Source organism: Rhinolophus sinicus, linkage group LG09, assembly GCF_036562045.2.
Source record: "Rhinolophus sinicus isolate RSC01 linkage group LG09, ASM3656204v1, whole genome shotgun sequence".
NCBI classification, from domain to species: domain Eukaryota; kingdom Metazoa; phylum Chordata; class Mammalia; order Chiroptera; family Rhinolophidae; genus Rhinolophus; species Rhinolophus sinicus.
Genome location: NC_133758.1, coordinates 75,407,267 through 75,432,014, shown reverse-complemented (window position 1 = coordinate 75,432,014; position 24,748 = coordinate 75,407,267). Strand labels below are relative to the sequence as shown.

General features: G+C 33.1%; 1 protein-coding gene across 8 annotated transcripts in view; it reads left to right on the top strand.

Annotated features, from left to right (window-relative positions):
* The window catches only part of CACNA2D1 (calcium voltage-gated channel auxiliary subunit alpha2delta 1), a 457,790-nt gene that overhangs the window by 265,161 nt on the left and 167,881 nt on the right, over positions 1-24,748 (top strand). For all 8 annotated transcript variants that reach the window (XM_019746897.2, XM_019746896.2, XM_019746894.2 and 5 more), the window contains exon 5: positions 13,988-14,029. In XM_019746897.2, coding sequence (XP_019602456.1) covers positions 13,988-14,029 — 42 coding nt within the window. The remainder of the gene's footprint in view (positions 1-13,987; positions 14,030-24,748) is intronic.

Genomic DNA, 24,748 nt, shown 5'->3' with positions numbered 1-24,748 from the left:
ATCTGTGGGATGGTCAATATGGCAGCCATGTTTCTCTCTTATGAGTTTTCTCAAACCATCCAACATAATAAACTGCTGCTAATTTGTCAATGCAACCATTTTGATGATGTGTATTTTAAAATGAGAATTAAGTGAACAATGTCAGATGATTATATATGTAAAATTGGCAATGCCATTGAAGCATACAATGCATTTGACTGAAGATTCATTTCAACTTGGCAAAACAAATACGCCTTGGCCTTCCTGGTGGTTTTCTTCAAGACTGGACCAGTTTGTAATTTTGATTCACTTCTTCCAGATCATTGTTTCAGGTTTAATTTCAAAGCTAGTGTTTAATGATACAGCATCCTCCATCCTCAAAAAATATAATTCCTGCAACAATAATTTTAAACTTGCTTGAAATAATATAAAATAGATTTAAATGATATTATAGTATCTTAGAAATTAGTGTTGCCAGATTTAGCAAATAAAAATAAAGGATTCCCAGTTACATTTGAATTTCAGATAACAAATTGTATCTTTTATATAAGTTTTGAACATACTTTTACCAAAAATTTTCATTATCTGAAATTCAAAATTAATTGGGCGTCCTCTATTTTATCTGGCAATGCTATATGATAATTATTAATATTTTCTAAAGCTCTTACATGAAAATTCTTAACTCAATCTTTTGTCAACTTCCTATATTTATTAAGATCTGATTTCTTTCTTTTCTTATTGTTTTGAGCAATCTCTGAGAAATTTCTAAACAATACTAGGCCAGTTACAACTCTTTTTTTATCATTTGCTTGATGGTGATTGGACAGGACATTATGTATAATAATATTTTTCAGCTTTGATTAATCATTTTTAGGTTTATCTTGTACTCTGTCAATATATAGTTTGAAATATTTACTTTTAGTGTGTAACATTTAGATGGTCATTTTACTTGATTTGCCTTCATTTTACTTGTTCTCTTAGGTGTTTCTAAAGCTGCTATGTTTTTATTAACAAATAATCCATGAAAGTGACCAAAATACACAACAGATTGGAGGAAAGAACACAGCCTTCTAATTTTCTAGAGAGGAAATTGTGTCTGTAAAGGTTAATTAGCTGCTAATACATTCTCTTCATGCTTCTCACCTGGATATTGACTTTGAAATTTCTTGATTCTGTCAATATAAAATATTTTTCATACTGAGTTTCTCATGCACTAGGAAATAAGTCAATATGATCAAAAACGGGAATATGTTGATGTGTTCCTTTGTTCAGGAACACATTTGGAAGCATAGGTTAAAATGTAGACAACTCTATAATTGGCTGGGCTTCTGTAATATTTTGGCTCTCCACTGAAGTGACACCAGCCCCTTATGATTAAAATAATTTAGACAAGTCCTTTAGCTGATCAACTGGTCTTCTTTTTATCTTAATTTCTTGTTTAAAATCTATCTAAATTTTATTATTTATACTTATCCAAGATGTATACCTGTGTTTTTTTTTTTAATTTTAGGAAAATTTTATTTGCTGTTTCAACTTTCTTTTATGGTATTCTATTTGTATAATTATAGTGCTGAAACAAATATTCAGGGTACTTAAATGATTATATGTTAAATAATAACCTTGGTTATAATTGTATAAAATACAGTCTTAAAATAATTTGTATGCCAGATAATAATATTAAAGATATATACATATGTCTTTAAAATTTGAAGTTGGAGTTCTTTGCCCAGCTGATACATGAGAAGACAAAACAACTTTGGATAGATCAATTTATTTGTTTGCTGACACAAGCTAAGAATTGGACCAACGAATAGAATTCAGATATTTTAATTAGTCATTCATTGTGTTTTGTATCACATCGTGCTGCCTCTGCTTGGTACAACTTTGTACTATTTTGAAAAACATACAGGTTTTATTTAATTCTCTCAAGAAAAAGATTATATTTTTCTAAGAAAAAATACACATTATGAAAATTAAAACAAATGCTTTATGAAAGTACGCCTGAGTGATGAAGCATGGTCCACAGAGTTCCCTTTCCTTGTCCCTCCTTTTAAGAAATTTGGACAAGAGATAAAATACAAGATGCAAATTAACTAGGACTATGTTGGAAGTCCTTTGGATTGTGGCTTTCATACATTAACACTTTAACAATTATGCATGTTTTAATTAGAGACCAGTTACATCTAAATCTATGAACTTTTTAAAATTAAAAAGCTCTTTGAAATATAACAATTCAATATAATTCCTAAAACTAGGCGAATGAAGTGCAGGCTACTTGGAATTACTGTTTGTTTCCAAAACTATATTATCCACATAGAATGGCATACTTCTAAAATGTCAGAAATTATTCTATTTATTTTCTTCTGAAGTAGTCTTCATTTCTTTGTATTGTTAGCAAAATTATTTTTATAGAGATAAGTTTTTATAGAACAAATTTTAACTGGAATCTGCCCCCCAGAAAAAACAAAAACAAAAACACTGTGATTTCTACGTTAGTTAAATACAAATGAAAGGCAGTTCATTATATTAAAGAAAGGCAGCAGAAGTTGATCTAAAGTGGTTAATTTATGCCACATTGGAGAGATTGCCTGATTGTATTTCGTAAGAATAAAGGGGCTGATGTAAGCTAGTATGAGGGTGTTTCTGTCTCAACAAATCCGTCCTCAGAAACACAGTTATTATTTTTCAGGGATAAATGAATACACTTTGACTTGACCTTTCAAAGCATAAAGAAAATTAATGATGTAGAAGTTCTTACATTTTTACATGTTTCTATAGAAATATGTCAGAGATTTCAATTAAAAAAGAGAGAGAAAGCTTTCCCTTTGCTTTTCAGAATTGAGAGATGTCGCTTTAAGTTCTATTGGGTATTCACATGAGAAGAGAAGAAAAATAATCAAAGACTCACTGAAAAAAAAAAGATGAACACAGCTACTAGGTCTTCTTGTGTGATCTAAAGCAAAGCAATTACTCGGTGGAAACATAAAACTATATAGGTGCAAAGATTTCTAGAGACCGAATTTGTCAACTCGCTCATCGTTTGACAGGTGAGGAAGCAAAGCCTAAGAAAATCTCAGTGCTAACTTGTCAGTACTTCAAGTCTTTTGTTGATTTGGCCATGTGCTCAGTAAATATTTCTACAACACTCACTATGTACCTGTAGTAGATGTTGGTTCCCTGCTCACATCTCAGCACATACTCACAGTCTATGGCTTCCTACACCAAGTACCTGCACAGCTGTACTTGAGGGCTCCCTCTGGTGGCAGGAATATGCAGAAGTGAGCCCTGTCAACCAGTGACAACGGCGATGGGTAAATACTTCTCTTCTCACTTTTTAGATGTATAGTTTGAAGTGACATTCCAGTTTCCCAGCACACCACACTCTTTAACACACCTTATTTGAATCCCTTCACCTCCATATTTCACTTCTCCACTATCCTATTGGTATTTCCTGGGATCATCTTGCAAATACATTATCTGTGCTTAAATCCTAATCAAGGTGACTGCTTCTGGGGAACCCAAGCTAAAGCAGTGCTAGAAACCTGTTTTTAAAGACCTTGTCTGTAGAGGCTAAAGATACTTAATCGCGTGTTCAACAACTTTGTGCAGGAGGCAGCCTTGTTTAGTGGTAATTGACACCCAACTTTTGATGGGCCTCCCGCCAGGCATTGAGCACAAAGATGATTGAGACCTTGTCTCCCCACACAGGACTCAGACGGGTGAACGTAGTGTGGTGTGGTAAGGATGCAGAGAGGGGTGTAGTGGATCTCTGGATCGGGCTTTCATTCATCGTTCCATACAGCAAATCAATGAGGTAGCTACTGTTTCTCCCTGATTTAGAGAGGAAGAAAATGTCAGAAGGTGCTGTAAGAGGTACCTAACTTTGACTTGATGTAGGAAAGCTGGGAAAGATTTGTACAACTAGGAAAGCTTCCTGGATGCACATGAAGTGTGGAAAGGCCTTATTCCAGAGTCCCAACAGGAAGTGTGACACATTCTACTCTTCTGTAGTATTTCTTCCAAACACATTTTTTTCTCTTCCATTGTTTTTTCTGTCTTTAAGGGGAGCCAGGTCTTACACATATATTTTATTCTTAGCTTTGCCCTTTAGCTTTTCTTTTGCTCTTCCAACCCAACTCAGGAAATTCTCACCAGTCCTTTTCCTAATGAGAAGGAATGTTCCTTATTCTGCATCCTGAGTGCTTTCTACCTGTATTGGGCTTATTGTTTAGATTTCTAGCTTTGTTTATCTATATAAATATATCTATTTTTGAAATTTATAAATATCTTTCTACTTTAAAAGACTGACATTTAAGACTATTGCCTGATAGGGACTTAAACCAAATACAATATACCGACTAAACAATGATGTATTTGTATTAGCTGGTATCTATTTTTATGTAGAGTGCTGAAACCCATTGTCTCAGTGGTACGGAGTTGTGATGGAGGGGAGAAAGGTGTAGGTAATCCAATAAGCAATGTAATGCTGTGATACAAGCTTAATAATTTTTTTATCAATTTACTATTTTCAAAAAAATTAATAGCTATTGCATATCCAAGGAATTCTGTAATTTTTAAATGACATAGTATATGTAAATGCCTATTCCATAATGGATACATAATAAATGTCTTTTCCTTCTTTTCCATCCTACTTAGCCCCTTAAATCCACTGAAAGGTGAATTAAATTGGTGTAGTGATGACCGACTTAATGTTCTTTGAAGCTGATTTTGGCCAGATTAGTTTACACTTAGTCATTCATTGAACATAGTGTACCTCTTTATATTTTGTTTTAATCTGATAATTTGTTGAAGTTGATAATGATTAATTTGGAAAGGCAATGCTAACATTACCTTGGACGAATTTACAAGATTCTAATGCTAAGACATTGTATTAGCATTACCTGTTAATAATGCTAATAATAAGCTGTTAACTTTGACCACAAGTCAAAAAAATCTGTGGATTGTCTAAGTCAATAGGAAGAAGCAAAGAAAGTGAAATATTTTGGGGGATTAAATTTTAATGTTTTAAATGATTATACCCAAAATTTCATTGGGTTACACATTAAAAGGAGATTAAAGCAAGTTCCCAAGAACATTATAGATGTTCATTTCTAGACTCCATTTCCTGGGAGATTTGATGGCTAAAGATAATAACATATTTATCTTCTCATATTCTACTTTTGCTTCCCCCTTATAGTTTAAATAATATATTTATCAATATTATTTGGAGCACTCAAAAAAAATCTTATAGGCAGAATCTTATTAAAGTTTATCAGATGAAGAAATAAATTAGTATAGTTGTTAATGATTAATAGGAATTGATCTTCTTTGAAGTTCAAGCACCAAGGAACTCTGAAATCACACTTCACTTGGAATTCCTCCTTGATTTCTCATAAGTGTGAAAGTGGTCTACATTTTAAGTTATTTGAAGCTTTTTAAAAGCTATCTACTTTTTTGTCTACTCTGATGCATAGAGTGTGTTTTGTTATTTTTAGTCCAGAATTTGCACTAGTTCCTTGTAGGCCTACGATATTTATTTATTCATTTATCTGTCCATTCAATAGCAGTTCATACAACATAGACTCTGTGCTATCCTTGAATATACTCATCATAGAATGTTGTCTCTACTCAAATGAAAATAACTTAATTTTTTCTCTCTTTTCAAATTTATTTATTTTATGTAGAAGTAATGAACATTTCCTTTAGTGCATATTGCACAGTTTTATTTCATCGGTGCAAAAGTAATTGCTTTTTAAAAGGTTAAAAATAATTGCAAAAACCTCAATTACTTTTGCACCAACCTAATGTGATGGTATTTCCAATAGTCTCTACAGGCCTATAGTATATAGCGTGGGTCTGCAGTACTTGAGAATTTTTGCAGTTAGGTAATTAAACATAGTAAAGACACCGGGGTCTGTCATCATTTCCTCTGACCACTTCTCTTAGACTTTGACTATTGGTTGGTTAATGTGCTGGGCCAGTTTTTAAGTAATATTTCAATTTACCATAATGACAACTTGAAAAAAACAAAGCAAAAAACCCACAAAACAACAACTTGTACTATTACAAGTATATAATTGGCAGTTACCTGATGAATGAATATAAAATGGTGTCTGCTAACAGTAACAGAAGTAAGCTTAAAAAAGGCCAGAATTATTTTCTGGTTTTGTTCTCCCAGTATGCTAAATAATTTAGTATTAAATTAAAATTTAAAACAGACAAAATGAATAAATATGTCTCAATGATTATTAGACATCCCCTTTATTCTTAGGTGAACTATGTAGAATATATAAGGAATTTACAGTCTCCAAGAAGTAGATCATTCCTGCATTCATAACAGCAGTATCTACATGGGACAAACAAGTACTTGAATAGAGAGAAGACCTGTGTTAGACTCAGCTTAACTATTAAAGTCTTAGCCTTCAAATATGCAAAACTGAGATTGATAATATCTTATCCACTTTATTTTTAACAATCAAGTTCTCAAAAAAATACATGTATTTAAATTTCTAGCACAGAGCTTGGCATGTGTATAAAGCTCAACATACATGCATTCTTATGAATGAATTCTGGGAGTTCCGAGAAGAAATAGATTGTGTGCATTTTCCCATTATAATCCATAGATAATTGAATATCTTAGCAATAGTATTTTACTTTCATTTTATTTAATAGAAACTGTGATATTCAATCATATAATCAAAATTTATACAGTTATTGCATTTTTTATTATGCAACTAATTTCTGAAGTCTAGTGAGGAATTGATATAAAGAAATTAATGGAAATCATCTTTTAAAACATATTTACTTGCCAATAGTATACTATTCACAAAATATTAAGTTGGCACTAAGGGATTTTTGACCTTTAGTTCATTAAAGAAGTATTAGAAAAATATTAAAATGTTTTTTCTTTACATATGAACTAAGAAAATTTTGATCTTGTGGCTTCTTTGATTTAGTTTTTTTTTTTAATCTGCTAGAATTTTAAATTTTGGACCAAAATAAAGAAGTTTCATGCCAGAACACAGCTAGATTTTTATTCCATAAATCTTTTTTTGCAAACCACCTGAATGTGATTAAAGAAAAGATGGACACAGGGTGAGGGGAAGGGATGATGAAGCAATGGAAACTTGAAGGATGTATGAAATATCGAGAAGACAGGAGAATGAATTCTAGAATACGTGCGTTCTCATAATACTACCAACAGAAGGAAAGTTCAAGAAAGTACTATTGAATGTTAATAACAGGAAATGAGAGAAACGTTGTAGAGACTGCGGTATTTAGATTAGTACTGTCAGTTGTAAGAGTTAGAAACCACATTCTAAATAGCTTAAGAAAAATAATAGATTAAGATGAAAAATAATAGAGTTAGAAACCACATTCTAAATAGCTTAAGAAAAAATAAGAAATCAGCAAATGCAGGTAGCCTCGGGCACGTCAGGATTCAGGATTTAAGCCGCTCAGCTCTCACTACCATAACTACTCCAGGAAAATTGAACATTTCTGGAAAAGGAATAGGGAAATGAGATACTAGTATTGGGTAGACTTAGACACCTGTTAATTTCTGTGGTCAGAGAAGTGGGATGGTATGATTTGCCAGCCAAATAGAATCACATGAGTTGAAGAGTTTTCCAATGACAGTAGATTTCTGAACAGAAGAAAATTTACCCAACAAAGCAAATCCACATTTACTATAGTTTTTAAAATGTGAGAACTGCTGATTTACTCTGTGGGAGGGTTACTTGTGTAATTTTCTCTATTAAGATTCCACAGTTTGGGTGTTGGGATGGATAGCAAACTTTTGGTTTAATACAAGGTTGGGGTTTTTCTAGGCAGGAGTGAAAGAGGACTGATGGGTAAGAAGAGGTGGGACAGGAAAGATATGCTTAGAATCTTAGAGAAGTTTGGAGCACAGCAGCACTATTAATGGACAGGATGCATATAGAACCATCATTTCATTACCATTTTCATTAAACTTTCTTATAAATTACCTCATCTAATTTATCTGATTAAAATTAATGACAGCAACTAGTAATTCCATTTCTTTTCCACTCTGCTACATAGACTCTGAAGAAATGACTTTAAATGAACCAAATAGACTCACAGCATACTAATTGATCTAAGAAAATAAAATTATAATAATTTACTTCAATTCATATGTAAGTACTAGATAAAGCTAATTGATAAATTCTATGGACATTCCTGGTTTTTCTTTTTCAATATATGAAATAATAGCTGATAACATATATATTACTATGTTTCCCCCAAAAATAAGACCAGGTCTTATATTGACTTTTGCTCCAAAAGACACATTAGGGCTTATGTTCAGGAGATGTCATCCTGAAAAATCACGCTAGGGCTTATTTTCCGGTTAGGTTTTATTTTCAGAGAAACAACAGTATATGCCAGGCACTGTGCTAAATACTTCTTATCAGTTTTCTTATTTATTATCTCTTGTCACATAATATGAATGTGGGTTATCACATGTCTTTAGTCCAACAGTCTAGTAACATTGATCTCCTGAGGGTCTTGTGCCCATCTTTACTTTGTCTTTTTATCTTCATAAACAGTTGGCTCATACATTCCAACCTCACACAAATATAATGACATACAAATACAGTTTTCCAAGGACCACCGTCATTAATTTACTACTTCAGCTACTTTTAGCTTTCTTTGGAAACATTTGCTCATATTCACATTTTCCACCCCCTCCCCCCCGCATGCACACACAACCACACACAACCACAAACACACAACCACACACACGCACATACACATACAACCACACACATGCACATACACATACAACCACACGCACGCGCACACACACACACACACACACACACAACCACACGCACACGTTCCGAAGTACTTTTACTCACATAGTGCTGGTTGTCTCATCCCAGGTACCACAGTTGACTTGGGCAGTCATTATCACTGGTGTGTATGGTTACCAGGTTAAATTTCTACAAAGATATATTCATCTCACAATTTGAGTTATACATGACTTGAGCCAGACAACAGGGACCTTTCTTGGCAGGAATCATCCACACAACTCATTTATAATGAACAGCGTCCTTAATGTTCATCTGATTGACTTCATATTTGGTACTAAATATTGATAAAAATGACAATAAGTATGAAATTCAAAACAAATCTTCAGCAGACAATACAGTTGCCTGAAATTTGTCAGGCTGTAGATCATCATGGAGAGCCAAGGGTACAGCCAAGAAAAGAGAATTAATAAGTTGGACGGGAAGTTAATCTCTGTTTGAATTTTGATGTATCATATATTTCCGATGTTGGCTATAAAATCCTAATTTTCAGTTCCAATATTTAAATCTTTTCCCTGGCAACATCTTATTTCCATGAGGAAGTTCTGTACTTGTGCTTCAAATTTTTAACATCAACTATTTATCAGAGGCCAACTTTTATAGGAAAGTGGCATTCAAGGGACTGTCACTCACGGTATACATTTTTAAGATGGAATGGTCTATTTTACCCTGATTTAATTTTTGACTCCCAGTACGCGCTGAGAAACTAAAGTAATTTATCTCTGAACTTGCTAGGGGATGTTTTGAATTTCAGTAAGCAGCAGTATTATGTTAGCATGCACTATTTGAGTAAATTTGTTTGAAGGAGATAATAAATAACTAAACTACTTGGTTAAAATCAGAAATGAAACAATTTGTTCTTGTCATCTGGCGGTGCTTAAATTATGACAGATAGCTCTCTAAAGGTTTAACTAATCTGTGAATCTAGTTTGAGGCTGTTACTGGCTTTATCCTAGCATATGGCACATAATGCACTGAAATCCACCGAAAACCTCTGTATTTCAGTGCAAAAGACTTTCCAAGATGTTGTTTGATAATTTGCAAAAAAAAACATTTAGCCAGGAGAATGATAAACAAGATAACTCCATTCTATAATATGTACCTGTGTTAATTAGTTTGCACTATAGTTTCAAAGTATTAAAAGATACTGGTATAACTATATACTTTCTGGAGGAGACACTGAGGGAATTTTGAGTAATAGAATAGGTAAATGATTAAGAAACACACATACACATTTGCAAACACACATGCTTGAACTAATCAAAAAAGGGAGAATTTCACAATTATCAGAATTTCTCACTTTTCACCTATTTTGCAACCTGGAACAGCTTTTGTTCGTGTGCTCATGCCGTTCAAGGATAATAAGAGAAATTCTTCATGTTGAGCTGATCGGATCTGTTGTCTTAGCTGCCTCAAGTTCTTGCCACATGTGAATTGGGAGGTGAGAACTTGCTTCCTATGGTCAGGGTGTAGATAGTCTTCATCTTTGTTTCTCCAACACTTAGCACAGACTGAAGTCACCCAAACTGTTGTAGAACGAGTGGGGTCTGTCTCCCTCTGTTGGTCATAAGACCCCAAAATCTCTGCAGGGAAAAGGGAGAAGGAATTCAGCTGGTACCTTCACTTCTTCACTTCTACCCACTTCAGGCCATTTAACTGTCTTTATACAATCTATCTCCTAATTTTCTTTTAGCACAGAATTTATTTTAACCAAAATTCATCCCTATAGAAACATCAGAACATAGAAGTTGAGGTGATTCAGTGTGAATTGTTCTTTATTCTGGAAACTTGTTTTATCCCAATCCCATTAAGATTGGTTCTGGATATATTTTGGTGATTCAGTGAATTGAGTTGTTTGATTTTAGATTGATTTAGTTTAACAAAGCTACACACGTCTTAATGTATATTCTTATATAGCAGAGCTAATGTATATTTTTATAAAGCACTGTAGATAGCTATGAATGAATATGATAAAAAAGAGAATTACGATTTCACCAAATTAAGGTTTTTCTCAAGCTTACATTGAAAATTATTTCGGAGCCAATAATTCTGAAACTAACTAAAAGTCACAGCAAAGCAAATCACTGCAATTTTGCTTAAGAAAATATGATGAATTGAGACTGGAAAAATATTTTTATATAAATTCAATACCCCACAAATGTTTGTCATTTATTTTAGTGTCACACTGCCATCCATGTACATGGACTGGGTTGACAGATTAAATGCACAATTACAGTTTCCTCAAATCCTGATGACTTACGTAGATTTATTCTTACTAAAATTGATCAATTGAGCTTTTCTGTTAGGTAAAATTAGGGAATAATCAAATGTACATGCTACCAATGCAAATTTTGAGATTTGAGAAAAGAAAGAGTAATTATAAAAGTGAGATTAAAAGATGTTCCTAAGCCAAAAGCAACATCACATTTACTGGGGAAGAAATTTTGCTGGAGGGCGATGGATGTAATCAGTTGTACATTACTGGTCTATTTTCTTATTAAAGGTCTATTTTCTTATTAAAATATGAGGTCCTGTCTAAGCACAAGAATTTGATTAAATGCTTCATAGTTTTGTTGGTTTTCTACAAAAAGTCACACTTTGGTTTTCCTTTGCATTTATATTTTGATCATGTAAGAAATGAACATTGCATATAAATAAAAAGAGCTTTTTAAAAGTAGAAATATAAAATATCCAGTTACAAGGAGTATGGATGTTTGGCATGAAGCATTATTTTATGACTAATGTATTTTTTTTCAGTTTACTTAAAATAAAAACGCTATTTTTGGAATTATATGTATTTCAAAGTCCAGAAAGTCAGGTGCCTATGTACAAAATTTAAAGAAACCCTGCAATATACATTTTCAATACAGTTTTAGAAGCAATATAGAGATTCTAAAATAAGAGGTAAATAATAGGGTTTTGTATAAAATATAGTACAATAATAAAGGGAAAACATTTTGAAATTATTAAATAAACTTAGAATTTCTACATTTTAATTTAAATTTTCAGCACAGTTTATCTTAATAGAATCAAAATACTTAGTTTGAGTTACAACTAGCATTTCTTTATCATACTTTACCCTCTTCTAGCATTGTATGTGTTGCTCTTAGTCTTAGCTTTAATAAATAATCTTAATTTGCTGTATGTTACCATATTTGACACATAGGAAAAAAGTTGACTAATCAGTTAAGCCCATTAGCTCAAGCACTATGCACCAAGTGTCATCCTAAATACTTGAGTGGTTTTATATAATGGATCTGTATCCATTACTTTACTTAAAGTATAGGGGTAGATATGTTTACCTTATTTTGTGTCTCCTTTGGCACAACAGTATGTACGTACAGGTAGTTAATGAATGTTAAAAATGATGATGCTGAACCGCTGGAAATTTAATGTAGTTTCATCTTGTTTTCAACACGTTTCAATTCTATAAATACGTATAAGCAAGCACTTAGCAGAAATGAAGTCTAAAATGAAGATAAACTTATTCAGTGTTTTAACTGTTGGTGGAATCCACATTCTAAATTGAAAATTGTCTGTTAAGTATAAATTACAGGGTTGCATGAGGGATCAATAAACTAGTAATTAAATTTGGGTCTCAAGTGGATTCAAAAGACTATCTTGCTTTGGGTATATGACAAGTTTTGATTTTGTATTTTAACTTTGTTGCAAAAGTAATACTATAAGAAATGTTTCAGGAATTAGAACTTATATGCGTGTTACAATTCTCTAGCTACTTCGTTCTTTTAAAAATCATTAAATTGTAATTTTAAAACTTTTATTGACTATATGAAATAAATTCAAGCTCATGGGTTTCATTCAGTGTTATGAATCGTATGTTCTTATATTTATCTATACAGTTTCTGGTTTGGTTCTTTGGTCTTCAGAGAGACCTATGTTTTATAGATCTTCAGTCTCATAGTATGTTTCTCAAATCAAAAAAGGAGGCAGGTTCTGTGGCACATAAATCTGGGAAACAAAACAAGAAATATATTCCTTGTGGAGATTTATAATACACATTCATACACTGAGGCTCTGGGAAGTCCTGCCGAAAATAGACAATTTTAACTTTATGGTTTATTCTGAAGTCATGACCTATGTTTGGCCCATGATTATTACATCTTGAAGAATAGTGATTTTTTTTGGGGGGATATACTTTAAGAAGAATTAATCAAGTCTATTTTTCCTAAGTAATTTCCTTTATTTACTTACTTTTTTGGTGTATTGTGTTTTCTTTTAATACAATTTTAGAGTATCAATATTTGTAAATAATTGAGAGGCACAGAAAACACATTTTTTATGTAGTGTTCATGTTACTATTGAAGACATACAGAAGTTGAACTATATTTTCAATCACTTCAGGAGAAGAAAGGAAAAAGCAATCAGTATAAGTGGAATATTTTTACGTTGCGTAGATCTATCCTCAAAAACACAAAGAAAATGAATTTTAAATTCCTTGAAAATCATTTTATTCAATCTTTCCATTCCATTTTCCCTCTATAGCACAATTTATGTCCATAATGTGTATTTATGACATATTTCAGCAACATTGATGGCTAGCAAAAATGTCCTTGTACATTTATTCTGGAAGAGCCAATACTCATTCACCACTTTAATAAAACATGAGAATATTCCTGTGTTAGATTATCTGATTTTTTTTTGCTATTTATGTTTAGTTATTCTTGATTCCTTGTCTAAATCTCGTGAAGAAATTTCTGCCAATATTTGTACAGATACAGCTTTCTTCAAGAATAGTTTTCAACACCGATACAAGTCATCGTTTCAGAAAATATTAACAAGCCATTTAGCTTAGATTTTTCTTGAATATCTTGTTTATCATTTCATGTTTTAGAGGTGTGTGTGTGTGTGTGTATGTATAATTTATTAGCTTTATGAATTTTTAAATCTTCTTGACAAATTGTTCTAAGATTTATACTGAGATCTTTTTCCTCAATGCAAGTTGTGCTTTTCAAATATTACTAATATAGTGTTTTAATATGTTCTTGCAAAATGTTGGCTAATCTTTGTGGATCTTTGTGGAATATATTGTGAAAGAAATGAAATGTTATGAAGGGTTTATTATTTAAAATATGAATAAAATGTACTCATGTTTCATCCAGTATATGTTTATGTTTTTCCTTAAATCGATAAAGCATTCTTCTTTTCTCTTTTTATAGAGCAATGAAGTTGTCTACTACAATGCGAAAGATGATCTGGATGTGAGTATTAAATGTTTGACATAAATTCCAAGTTCATTATCCTAGGATGATCGCTTTTACAGAACAAGCTGACCTAGTAGGGTTAGTATTCCAGAAAATGTTTTATAGCATAAGAAGAATACTAGCTAGACACAACAAGACGATGATGAATTTTAGTGTTTCTGTAATTTTTAACAACTTGGTTTTAATTAAAGTTTATTGGGGTGACAGTTGTTAGCAAAGTTACATAGGTTTAAGTTGTACAGTTCTGTAATACATCATCTGTATATCACATTGTGTATTCACCACTTATTACTGGCATCTTCCTAAGTAGAAATGCCCTGTGTTTCCCTGGATCTGAACTTCCTTTGTATTGTGTCCAGACCTCAGCCCATGTGCTGACTTCAGCACTCTGTCAGTGTCGTTGAAGACAGAGATGGGATCCCATCCATCTCTGTATCCTGGCTTCTACCACCAGGGTCACTAGGCGTGTCTGCTCTGGCCTAAACCACAGACACCAGGGGGAACCACTCATTTCTACTACTATATGAATGATGTCCTAGAAGCTGTGCAACCACCGGCCCTGCCTGTTCAATCTCTGAAGCATAGTAGGTGCTTACTGTGCCTTTTAAAATGACTGCTTCTCATGTACATATTCAAATGGCTTTAGAACGTGGATTATTTTAGCATGAATAAATTACTTCTACTATCACCACATCTGGACAAATTAGGGAGACATTTTTTATTGCTTAGTTATTGTGGAAAATGTTTGCAAAATTATAAAATAAAATTTACACATAACTTATTTTAAATTCTCCTGTTTGATTTTTTTTTAAATCAGGAAACAAAACTATTTACACACACTTATTTATTTATCCAAACATTTTTTGAGGGCCTCCTATATTTTAAGTATTCTTCTAAAAGCTTGGGATATATCCGTGAACATGTCAAACCAATATGCTATAATTATTGTTGGTTATACATTTTTGTCTGAATCAAAAAATATACATTCCTATATTGTTATGTTGAATTTTCTTCCACCTATATACAGGAAAAGTGAGAAAAGTACATAAAAACAAATCGAGCTGGTTTTCAGAAAATAAATAAATAAATAAATAAATAAATAAATAAATACAGTTTGCTTGAAATGCTACCAAATACCTTCCCAAATACCACCACCACCACCACCATCACCACGACCACGACCACGACCAAAACTACGACTACTACTACTACTATTAGTACTACTATCACTACTACTATTACTGAATACCATGGTTTATTGAAGAACTAGGATTGTGTTAGAAAGTATTTTTTTTCTCGACAAAAGTGTTTTGCTAGTGCTAACTATTCTCTTAAATGATAAGTATACATACCATTTTAATGATGAGGAGGTTTATTAACAGCTAACGCTAGATATTTTAAGTTTATTGATTGGTTTCAGAATTAATATTATTTTTAGAAAGACGTTCTTTAGTTCAACTAGATTAGTATTTGGTATTTGAAAATTATATGGTGATTTAAAAATATATGCCAAATCTTCATCAACCTTCTTGGTGGTAACCAGTTGAAATTTTTATTAACCATTTTGTTTGTAGAAATATAACAATGATTTTATAATAAATAAGGTGGATGGATTAACATGCTATGGTCTAAACGTCTAATTGAGTGTTGCCTAAAGATGATGATACCAATTTTGCATATATATATGTATTTTCTCTAAACTAAATAAATTATATGTTTAATGTCAAGTAAAGCAGTTTTATTTACGTCAGGTTTGCTTATTAATTAGAAGGTTATTTATTTTGCATAGAAATAGCCAGTATTTTTTAAGATTTTTACAATTATACTCTAATGTAAATATGACTTTTTAGTGAGTACCACCTCACTCTCAATCATTATAGTGCAAAGTTAGCTTATACAAGTATGTCCATTATAAGTGGAAAAGTACACACGGGTTATGTACTTGTAACACTTGAGTTATATTCAATATTATGGTTACATGATTTGCCTACACAGACATTTATTCATACACTCAAATAAAACTCTATAGTACAGAAATGAATTAATATAAGTGAACTTGAACTTGCCCTGTTTTTGGCCTTCTCCCATCCAAAAAAGTCTACAGTGTTACTGTGGGTTATAATTATGCCTGTAAAGAGGATGCATTCTCTTTGTTAGGTGGCCCTGAGTTGAGCTCTAGCAAATTAAATAAAAATCCTATAAAGAGCAAAATAGTAACTTTTAAATTTAAAACTTAAAAATGATGGTCATTTAGATAAATTATTTCCATTTTTCATATGTAAATATTAACAGTGTCAGAATAATTGAGAAAGAGTATTGTGTACTGGAAAGGGCATTTGACTAGGAATTAGAGACTTACATTCATGCCCCACCTTAAGCCCTAAAATTGTAGTTGCGGATAGGGCATTACAACTTATTTAAATTCAAACTGTTTTTCTCTCATCTAAGACAAGCTACGGTTGACTAGGTGATCCATGAATTTCATTCCAGTTCTGCATATTTTTGGAATCCTGCTAAGTAGTCAAGTTTTCTAGAATCAGACTATTTCATGTAAATTTTTTGAGAATTTGTAAAAAACAAAACAAATAAAAAACCTGTAAGATAATTTGTTTTATACTTCGTTAAAATTTTGTATTGGGGAAAGTCAAAGATAATGTAATACTATTGCTCTTGTAAGCCTTTAGACATTGAATAAACATGAGCCATGTTTTATGATTTGTATATTGGTTTGACTGTTTCAGAGAGACCTAAAGTAAAAGTCGTAAAAACAGGACACAAGTTTATTCCTTTCGTGTGTCATTCTGCGGACAAGGTCTAAGATGGTAGCTGTGAATCATCTAGGCCCCAGGGTTGTTCTCTCATGTTTTCTGCTCTCCTCAATATAGTTGTTCCATGTTGTGGTCCAAGATAGGTGCTCCAATATCCACAATGATTGTTGCATGCTAAATAATAGGAAGGATGTTTCAAATGGCAATGGAGGGCTTGCCATATGCTTGTAAGGGCGTGTTCTGGAAATTACTTCTGTCTGCTCCCATGGTCCACAGCATAGTGACTCATCTTGTCTGGTTGCAATAGGATGTAGAATATAATTTTCTCTTCCTCTTCACCCCGATAGGCATGTACTCAAATAAAAATACAAGGTTCTTTACTAAAGAGAGAATAGCGAGAATACTAATTGGGAAATTGTTTCTGCAAATACCTTCATATTGCTCTTCTTGACATATGAAAGTTAATGCCCCAACTGTACCCACATATCTGAGTGATTTCTATCATTTAAAGATAGTCAAATTCTTCAACTTGTAACAGAAAAAAGTTATCTTTTAAAATGATTATAAAATTATGTGCTGTATTGAGTATTTTTTTCAGTCTTTCCTTAAGGCATGTGTTTTGATCATTACAATCAAATTATTTTCTGCAGTAGAAATATTTACTCTTTTACAGTGAAAGAAAGTTAAGACATAACTATATGTGGCACTTTGATATTCTACTTTGGGGTTTTCAGTGGTTACACATTTTTTGGAGATTGCTACTTATCTGATGAAGTTGGACTTCTATAGATGATTAAATATACTCACCCTTACCCAGTGCTTTGCAATATAGTTGAATTTAATTGGCTGCTATACTCTCAACTTTATACATGTAGTGTTTCATGTTTTATATATCAAATGTTCACAAATCACAATGCATGTTGTTATTCTGATGGGAATTGGCTTACCATCACTGTTCTTTGTTGTAACTTTTCTGTATAACAGTTTAGTTGTATATTTTCTCAAATTCCACAATGTCAAATCCATGATTAAAAACTGATGAATGGAGATTATATAATGTGCCTTTATCATCTCATCTAATAGCTAATGAACAAAGAACTAAATATTGAATCAACACTGTCAATAAATTTGTCCTCATATGTTTGAATGGTGATATAAATATCTGAGATCTCAAGAAAGTTTCTATTTTAAATATTATGCCTCTTGAAGAAGACAAAAATATTGTAAATCCCAAGTCTATGGTTATTATTTTTAACTCTTCCCCCAGTTCTGCATTAGCAGGTGATTTGTTTATCTATGACTGTTCCTAGTGGAATAGTTGTCATTTTCTCTGTTTCGCAACCCCCTTACATCAGTGTTTTCTTTCTATCTCCATAACTATCATATACATTTACACATGATCTTTAGATATTTATTTAAGAGCTATTGAAATGGTCTCTTATGTGTCTAAATTTTTGTATAGTTTAATAATATACATTATTAATATATAAACATCCCCAAACATTATATTCATAGTTCCTATTCCATTGTCAAGATTTTCAAATCAGTTATTATTACCTTGGTTTGGCACTTAAGACCCTGAAGAAACTTTACTGTTTCTCTGTTTTCTAAGCCAACATGACTTTTGTAATGAAATGTCAGTGTATTCTTCTGGAAACCACGGACAAACTTCTTTTATAAATTCTAAAAACTTATCTAACTGTTCTCTGCTCACCCGACAGCCATGGGCGGCAAGCAATTTCTTAAGTCCTCTAACATACAGGTCCTTGCTGCTGGCGTGACCCATTCTTTTCCCTAACTCGGTCCTTCTTTCAAACAAAGAAACAATCAGGTGCCCTTCTGGATTGGGGCCCAATCAAGCTCCGTGACAAAAAGTCGTGGAACTATCAATCATTCACACATTCATTCGACCGAGGGGATCGTGTCTCACTCACCGTGCATCCACTGATTCAGCTCTAATGAGCCGGGGCCCTTTCCACGCGGTGTTCCTCACTGTTACCCCCGTATTCGAGCCCCACGTTGGGCGCCAAGTGTGACGGGCCAGCCGTCACGAGTCGATGGGTTCCCGAATGGGGGAGTGGGAATGAATAAAAGACACTCTCACATATGATGGCGATCGCGGAACTTCAGTGATCCTGAAGACACTAAGTTTATTTTACTGCACCCATATAAGCAGTTTGAGCACGTGCAAGTATGTATTAACATAACAAATGTAAATTCTTTAGCTTTCACATAGAGGATACAAAATTCACCGAAACTCACAAGTAATTATCTTATCAATTGCCCTGATAGGCATCAGCCTTCTGTGTCCGGGAACTGGCCACTCCCACCAAATTCCTCAGCAGCTTTACAAGCTCAAGCTCCCCTCAGGTGCAGGCAGAGACAATTGCCTCAGGGGGAGGAAACAGGTAGCATAAACCAAGCCATTCTGCAAAGCTCAGAGTTTCCTGTAACCATGGCTCCCCACAGTCAGTGAAGGAATCCATTCAGTACAATAGAAATACTGTGGTATCAAAGACACAGAGAGACTTTTTCCTCTGAAATAGTGTCACTTCATGTACTTCAGGAAAGAGAAAAACAACCTTAAATGTATGCTTAGTGTCTGTAAAGAAAAAGCCAGAGATTAGTGACAAACTGACTGAAATAAAATCAAAACCAAAACCACTAAAACTAAATTGCCATTGGAAGAAAGAAAGACTTTGATAATGCAAATTATTCATCGATGATACAAAGAGGGAGTAGGAAATACTCCCAGAATTTCAAAAAGGTAAGAAAAAAAAAAAAAGACAGAAAGTAACACATATGGAGGACAAAATACAGAGATGTAAACCATAAGTCATGTGTTACCAAAGATCAAGTCAAAGTATATGAATTACAGATAATAATCAAAGTTTTCATGGAAGAAAACATGTCTTCAAAGAAATCTATAAGTAATTGTAGATTGGGAAGCCCTACAGAGTTTCTTTCAGGCAAATATTTTTAAAAGTCAAGAACATTTGTACCAAAACCTTGCTCAAGAATATCCAAGAAGAGATTTGTGGTAGGCAGCTGACTATTCTGTTTGGCCTAAAATAGTTTTATGTTTAGCTTAGGAGTGGACTTTGAAAACAAGTGGCTGAAATTTCCCCAGCAAGTGTGAAGCTACATGTATAGCAAGGCCAGATTCAACTACAGATAAATTTCAGTATGCTGATACAATGTTAAAAACAAATGAGTTTGCTTCAGTGTATCACATTGGATGGGATACATTCTCCAGCTTGCCATAGTTCCACCACTCCCTATTGTCTTACACTTGGCCTACTTCATACATTTACACAATATAAAGTAAAAATAATTCCTCGTCATAGTATAGGATAAAATCTTCAGAACACCAATATTTAAGGAAAGGTGAGGGTAGAGGTGGGGAGTGTAGAATACAAGCAGCTGGAGATGAAGACAGAATAGCTTTCATAATAGAAGTAAATTATACAAAAAAGGCCATAAATTTAGCACATGTTGGATTCAGGATTAAATCTGGAATCTCCTGATTTCTATTATTCTCCCATCCATATTATGCTGGTCTATCACCAAGTTAAGCTTTGGATATGAAAAATGATATATTTAAGTGTAATCTATTGATTTTGTTCATTTTAATGATGACATATGACCTGAGTTAAAGGTCAAAAAGTATTTAAAAATGATTAATTTTTCCTCTGAAATGTAACCTTTCTATTAGCTGCATCTGAATTAGTTTGTGGAGAGCTATCAGGCTGTATATTTTTCAAGGACTTTGTTATAAAACAATTCCTTAGGGGCATTTTCTATCTATGCTACTCTGTTTAGATCAATGCTATTTATATTCACCTGGCAGGTATAAAAATAAATACTTTGTGAGAGACAGATTTAGCTAAAGCAGTGGCTGAAATAAGGTAGAATTAATGTCCCTTAGGATTGCGTAATATGAAAAAAATTATGACCGGTGTCTTTTAAACAAGTTTTCCCCTTGAAACTTAAAAAAAATGTAAGTGTAACTGGGTTTTTATTTGGTGAGCCCCAGTTCTCAGGGAAGGGTGGAAGGCACATAGCCTTACTAGGAATATAAGATGATTACCCTGTGTCCACTGTGCTTGTTAACGTTGACATAATCTCTCTTCTAATTACCTGATGGTGATAGCCTACAATTTTTCCATCCAACTACTAAGTATTCAAAAACCAATCCAAACACCATCTCCTCAGGAAGTTTGGTTTTCCTACGTAGCAAATAGCATTTCCTTCCTCTGGGTGTCCTAAACAACTTACTACACATTTCTGGCTGTAATAGTATAATACCTTACGTTATAATATTTGTGGACAGGGATAATATTGTTTATTAAATGTTTAGCAACTTGAGGTAAGGATCATATTCACTTTCTCTCTTTAATGGTTTAAAATCATTGTTGCGATGATGCTTGTTAATTTGGGTAGGTTTTTGTGTTTCAGTACCCATACTGCTTACATAGCATTTGTGGAGACCTGTTTACTTTTTAAAGTGGTGATCTATTTACAAAATCTACAGGAAACCCCTTGCAAGACTGGTGGAAATGAAAATACTGGTTTTGTTTCAAGATTGGGTGGAAACAGAATTAAGAGAGGAATGGAAAAGCTGGCTTTGACTATGGAGTATATTTGAATTAAATTTTAATATACACATCTGTTTCCTTTTGTTCGTGTAAAGATGCAGGCTGCAGAAGAGGGGAGTGACAGAGGGCATTGTTTACTCAACTCTCATCTGCTCCTTCCTCTTATTATTATATCACTCCATCATATTAAATTCTGTCTGACTCTACATATAATTAAAATAAATAATAGTTGTTGAATTTTATTTCCAAAGAGGCCGCAACATTAAAAAGTGTGTAATGTTTTAATGTAATTTTTAAACATCTTTTTGCTTTTTATAAGGAAACATATTTTCAATATATAGTAGAGAGAAGAGTAAAATAAGTTTCCATAATTGCTTCATCTGTTATTTGCTTAAATATTTTAGATAAATTAAGATATGACATTTCACTCCTAAATACATTGATATGCAACTCTATTATTTTCCTAAATAGTGACAAGGCATACATGTATAATCACTGTTATATAATCACTGTAATACATTGTTATATAGAAGAGGTCGCACAGTGTGATACTTAAAAGATTGTATTCTGGTGTGTCTCTGCCTGAATTTGAATCCCAGCTCTGCCATTTACTAGGTGGATGATATTGGCAAAGTCACAGCATGTGTTTCCCATTTTTGGCCTGAAAAATATAGGTAAGAGTAGTACCCCCCTCATATAGTTACTGGGGAAATTAAATTAGTTAACACATACAAAGTGTTTAGAACATTTCCTGTCTTATAGTCGGTAATCCAGAAATGTTGCATATATATTTTTAAAAATAATAATTATTAATATTATTTCAATAACTCTAAGATTGATTTGAAGTGATTTTTAGCTCTAAATGGAGCACATTTGTACGTGTGCATGTGTTAACAATGATGAAAGGGTAGTAGTTTGAGCTATTTTTCATTTTATTGTTGTGAATATAATTCTAGCATTTGTCTGAAAAAACTCGACAGTGCACAACAAAATAAACAGAATAGAATCTTCAAAACACATTTAGAAAACAATGTGAACATAATGCTGAAATATGTCTTGATATCATTATCTGTTTTATATATCCATATTTGCAAGAAAAATTAAATGTCAAAATAAAATGAAAAAAAGCTACTAATACAACAATTATTTATGAAATTCTACATTTAAGTTTTCCTTAGTTTGAAATTTATTTAGGTTCTTGGCTTAGTTTTTTAGAAACATCTGTCCCAATAAGTCCTTAAATTCCCTTCAGATTAGTGAAGCAGATTCCCCAGAAGGCTTGAGTTGTGAAGCAAGCTGCACTATTTTCTTAATGTCTAAAGCAAGCAAAAAGAACCCAGATCATTACAAACCCTTATTAATCTAATTCCGTGATCTATGTTTCTGATTAAAAGCCAAATGGAGTAAGTTCAACCCAAAATTCCCATGTCGATAAATTGAGTTGATTTATTTGCTACATTTTATTTTATTGATCATGTTAAAAATTTGACTTGTCTGGGACTTTTGTCTAGTCTGTTGAAGTCCCTTGAATATTTATGTTGGTATTTATTTTCTTAGCAGAGTCTTGTGTACATTAAAGTTAATGCCAACATAACGTCCTAACTAAATATTTTCTTACATGATTTTACATTATTTTACATAAGTAAATAAACCTGATTCTAGAAGAGATATGCATCAAACAGTGATGAAATCTATTTTAATTATTAAAGAAAGTATCAAAGTCTAGGATTAATTTTTTTTTTCCTTCCTTCCTTCCTTCCTTCCTTCCTTCCTTCCTTCCTTCCTTCCTTCCTTCCTTCCTCCCTCCCTCCCTCCCGCTCTTCCTTCCGTCCTTCCTTCCCTGTCTTATAGTATGTAGCCAGCCTTTATTTCAGGCTCTGCTAATGACTGATGTTGCATCCTCAAGTAGATGATGGCTTGGAGATGGAATATTAATTGCTTCTGTGTAATAACCGCTTTAATATGAGTTGCCTGTTTTATGTGTGCATCTAAAATAAATGATATAACTATTTTGGATGATATATATTTGGATTATGTTATAATAATAGTTACGAATATATAATTATTCTTTATTAGGCAGTATTATTTTTTATTTATTAGTATTTAATAATTGTTTTAATTGTTTTAAAACACCTGGGACTCCAGCCAACCTCTGTCTCACTCAGCCACAATCCCCACTGGTTTTTACAACCAGAAGTTGTGGGGACTTCTCTTCCTGGCACTAGAACCGAGTGTGGAGTTGGGACCCCTTGCTCCTCAGGGGGCCTCTGCAGCCAAAATATCCCTCCCAATTTTTAAACACCATATGGTAGGTTAGCTGTTGGGCCTGCATGGTCCCTGTCTCTGCCCTTCCTGCCAGTCTCAAGGTGGCTCCTTCTGTGTGTCCTTAGTTCATCTAGACATCAGGTGATTCTCAATGATGGTGGTTCTGTAGTTTAGATGTAATTTTGCTGTGATCCTGTGCGGAGGCAAGCACAGCGGTTACATACATTGCCGTCTTGATTGGAAAATAGGTGGTGAATTCTTTATATGCAATGTATTGTTCAAAGCTCACACTAATATTTTGTAGCATGTATGGTTATTTTAATGATTTTTCAGAGAAGACAAGTAAAACTTAGTGAGCTTAAGTGACTTGTCCAGTGTCACACACTTGGTATTAGACAGTGCAGGGAACTGAGTGCAGTGCAGTCAGCGTGACCACAGCAGGGGCCGTGGGTCACTGTGCTGTGCTATGGGCACTGTGGGGGATGGGAGAGGCCTCTGTGATGGAGACATAATAAGTCAAGGCTTCTGGTTAACAATTTTGGAGACAACTTTGATTTAAAATTGTAATTGATTATTCCTACCCATTACTCTGTCCACATTTAGTTTTGATGTATTTGGCTTCTATTTTATCCAACCAGTTTCATTGTTGGCAGTGATTTGCAGTAGATATTTTATTTGCATAAAATAAAATATCTATGATTTAAAAGATTGTTAAGCTTTGAGTCGTAAATCTCCACTAATCTGATCGCCAACCAGTAGGTATGTTAAAATGAATGCATGGACCCCTGTTTGAAACAGCCACATTAGGAGACATTGGGAAAAAATAAAACTGTAAAACTAATTAAAAAAAAAAAAGTCGATTAGATTAGATTCAGTTTCTTCTAGGAATCCTGCTTTATGTTTTCGGGGCTTCTTTTAAATGTTTTGAGTCTATTTAGATTTTTTTATAATGCATTGGGCACTTGGGCACATGCTCCTTTTGCAATGGTAATTTAAATACCGATTATCAGTTGTTTGGAGTAGTGCATATTTCCCTTTTAGATTCCTCATCTAATTCTTTCTTTCCAGCAGTAGTACATTGTGTA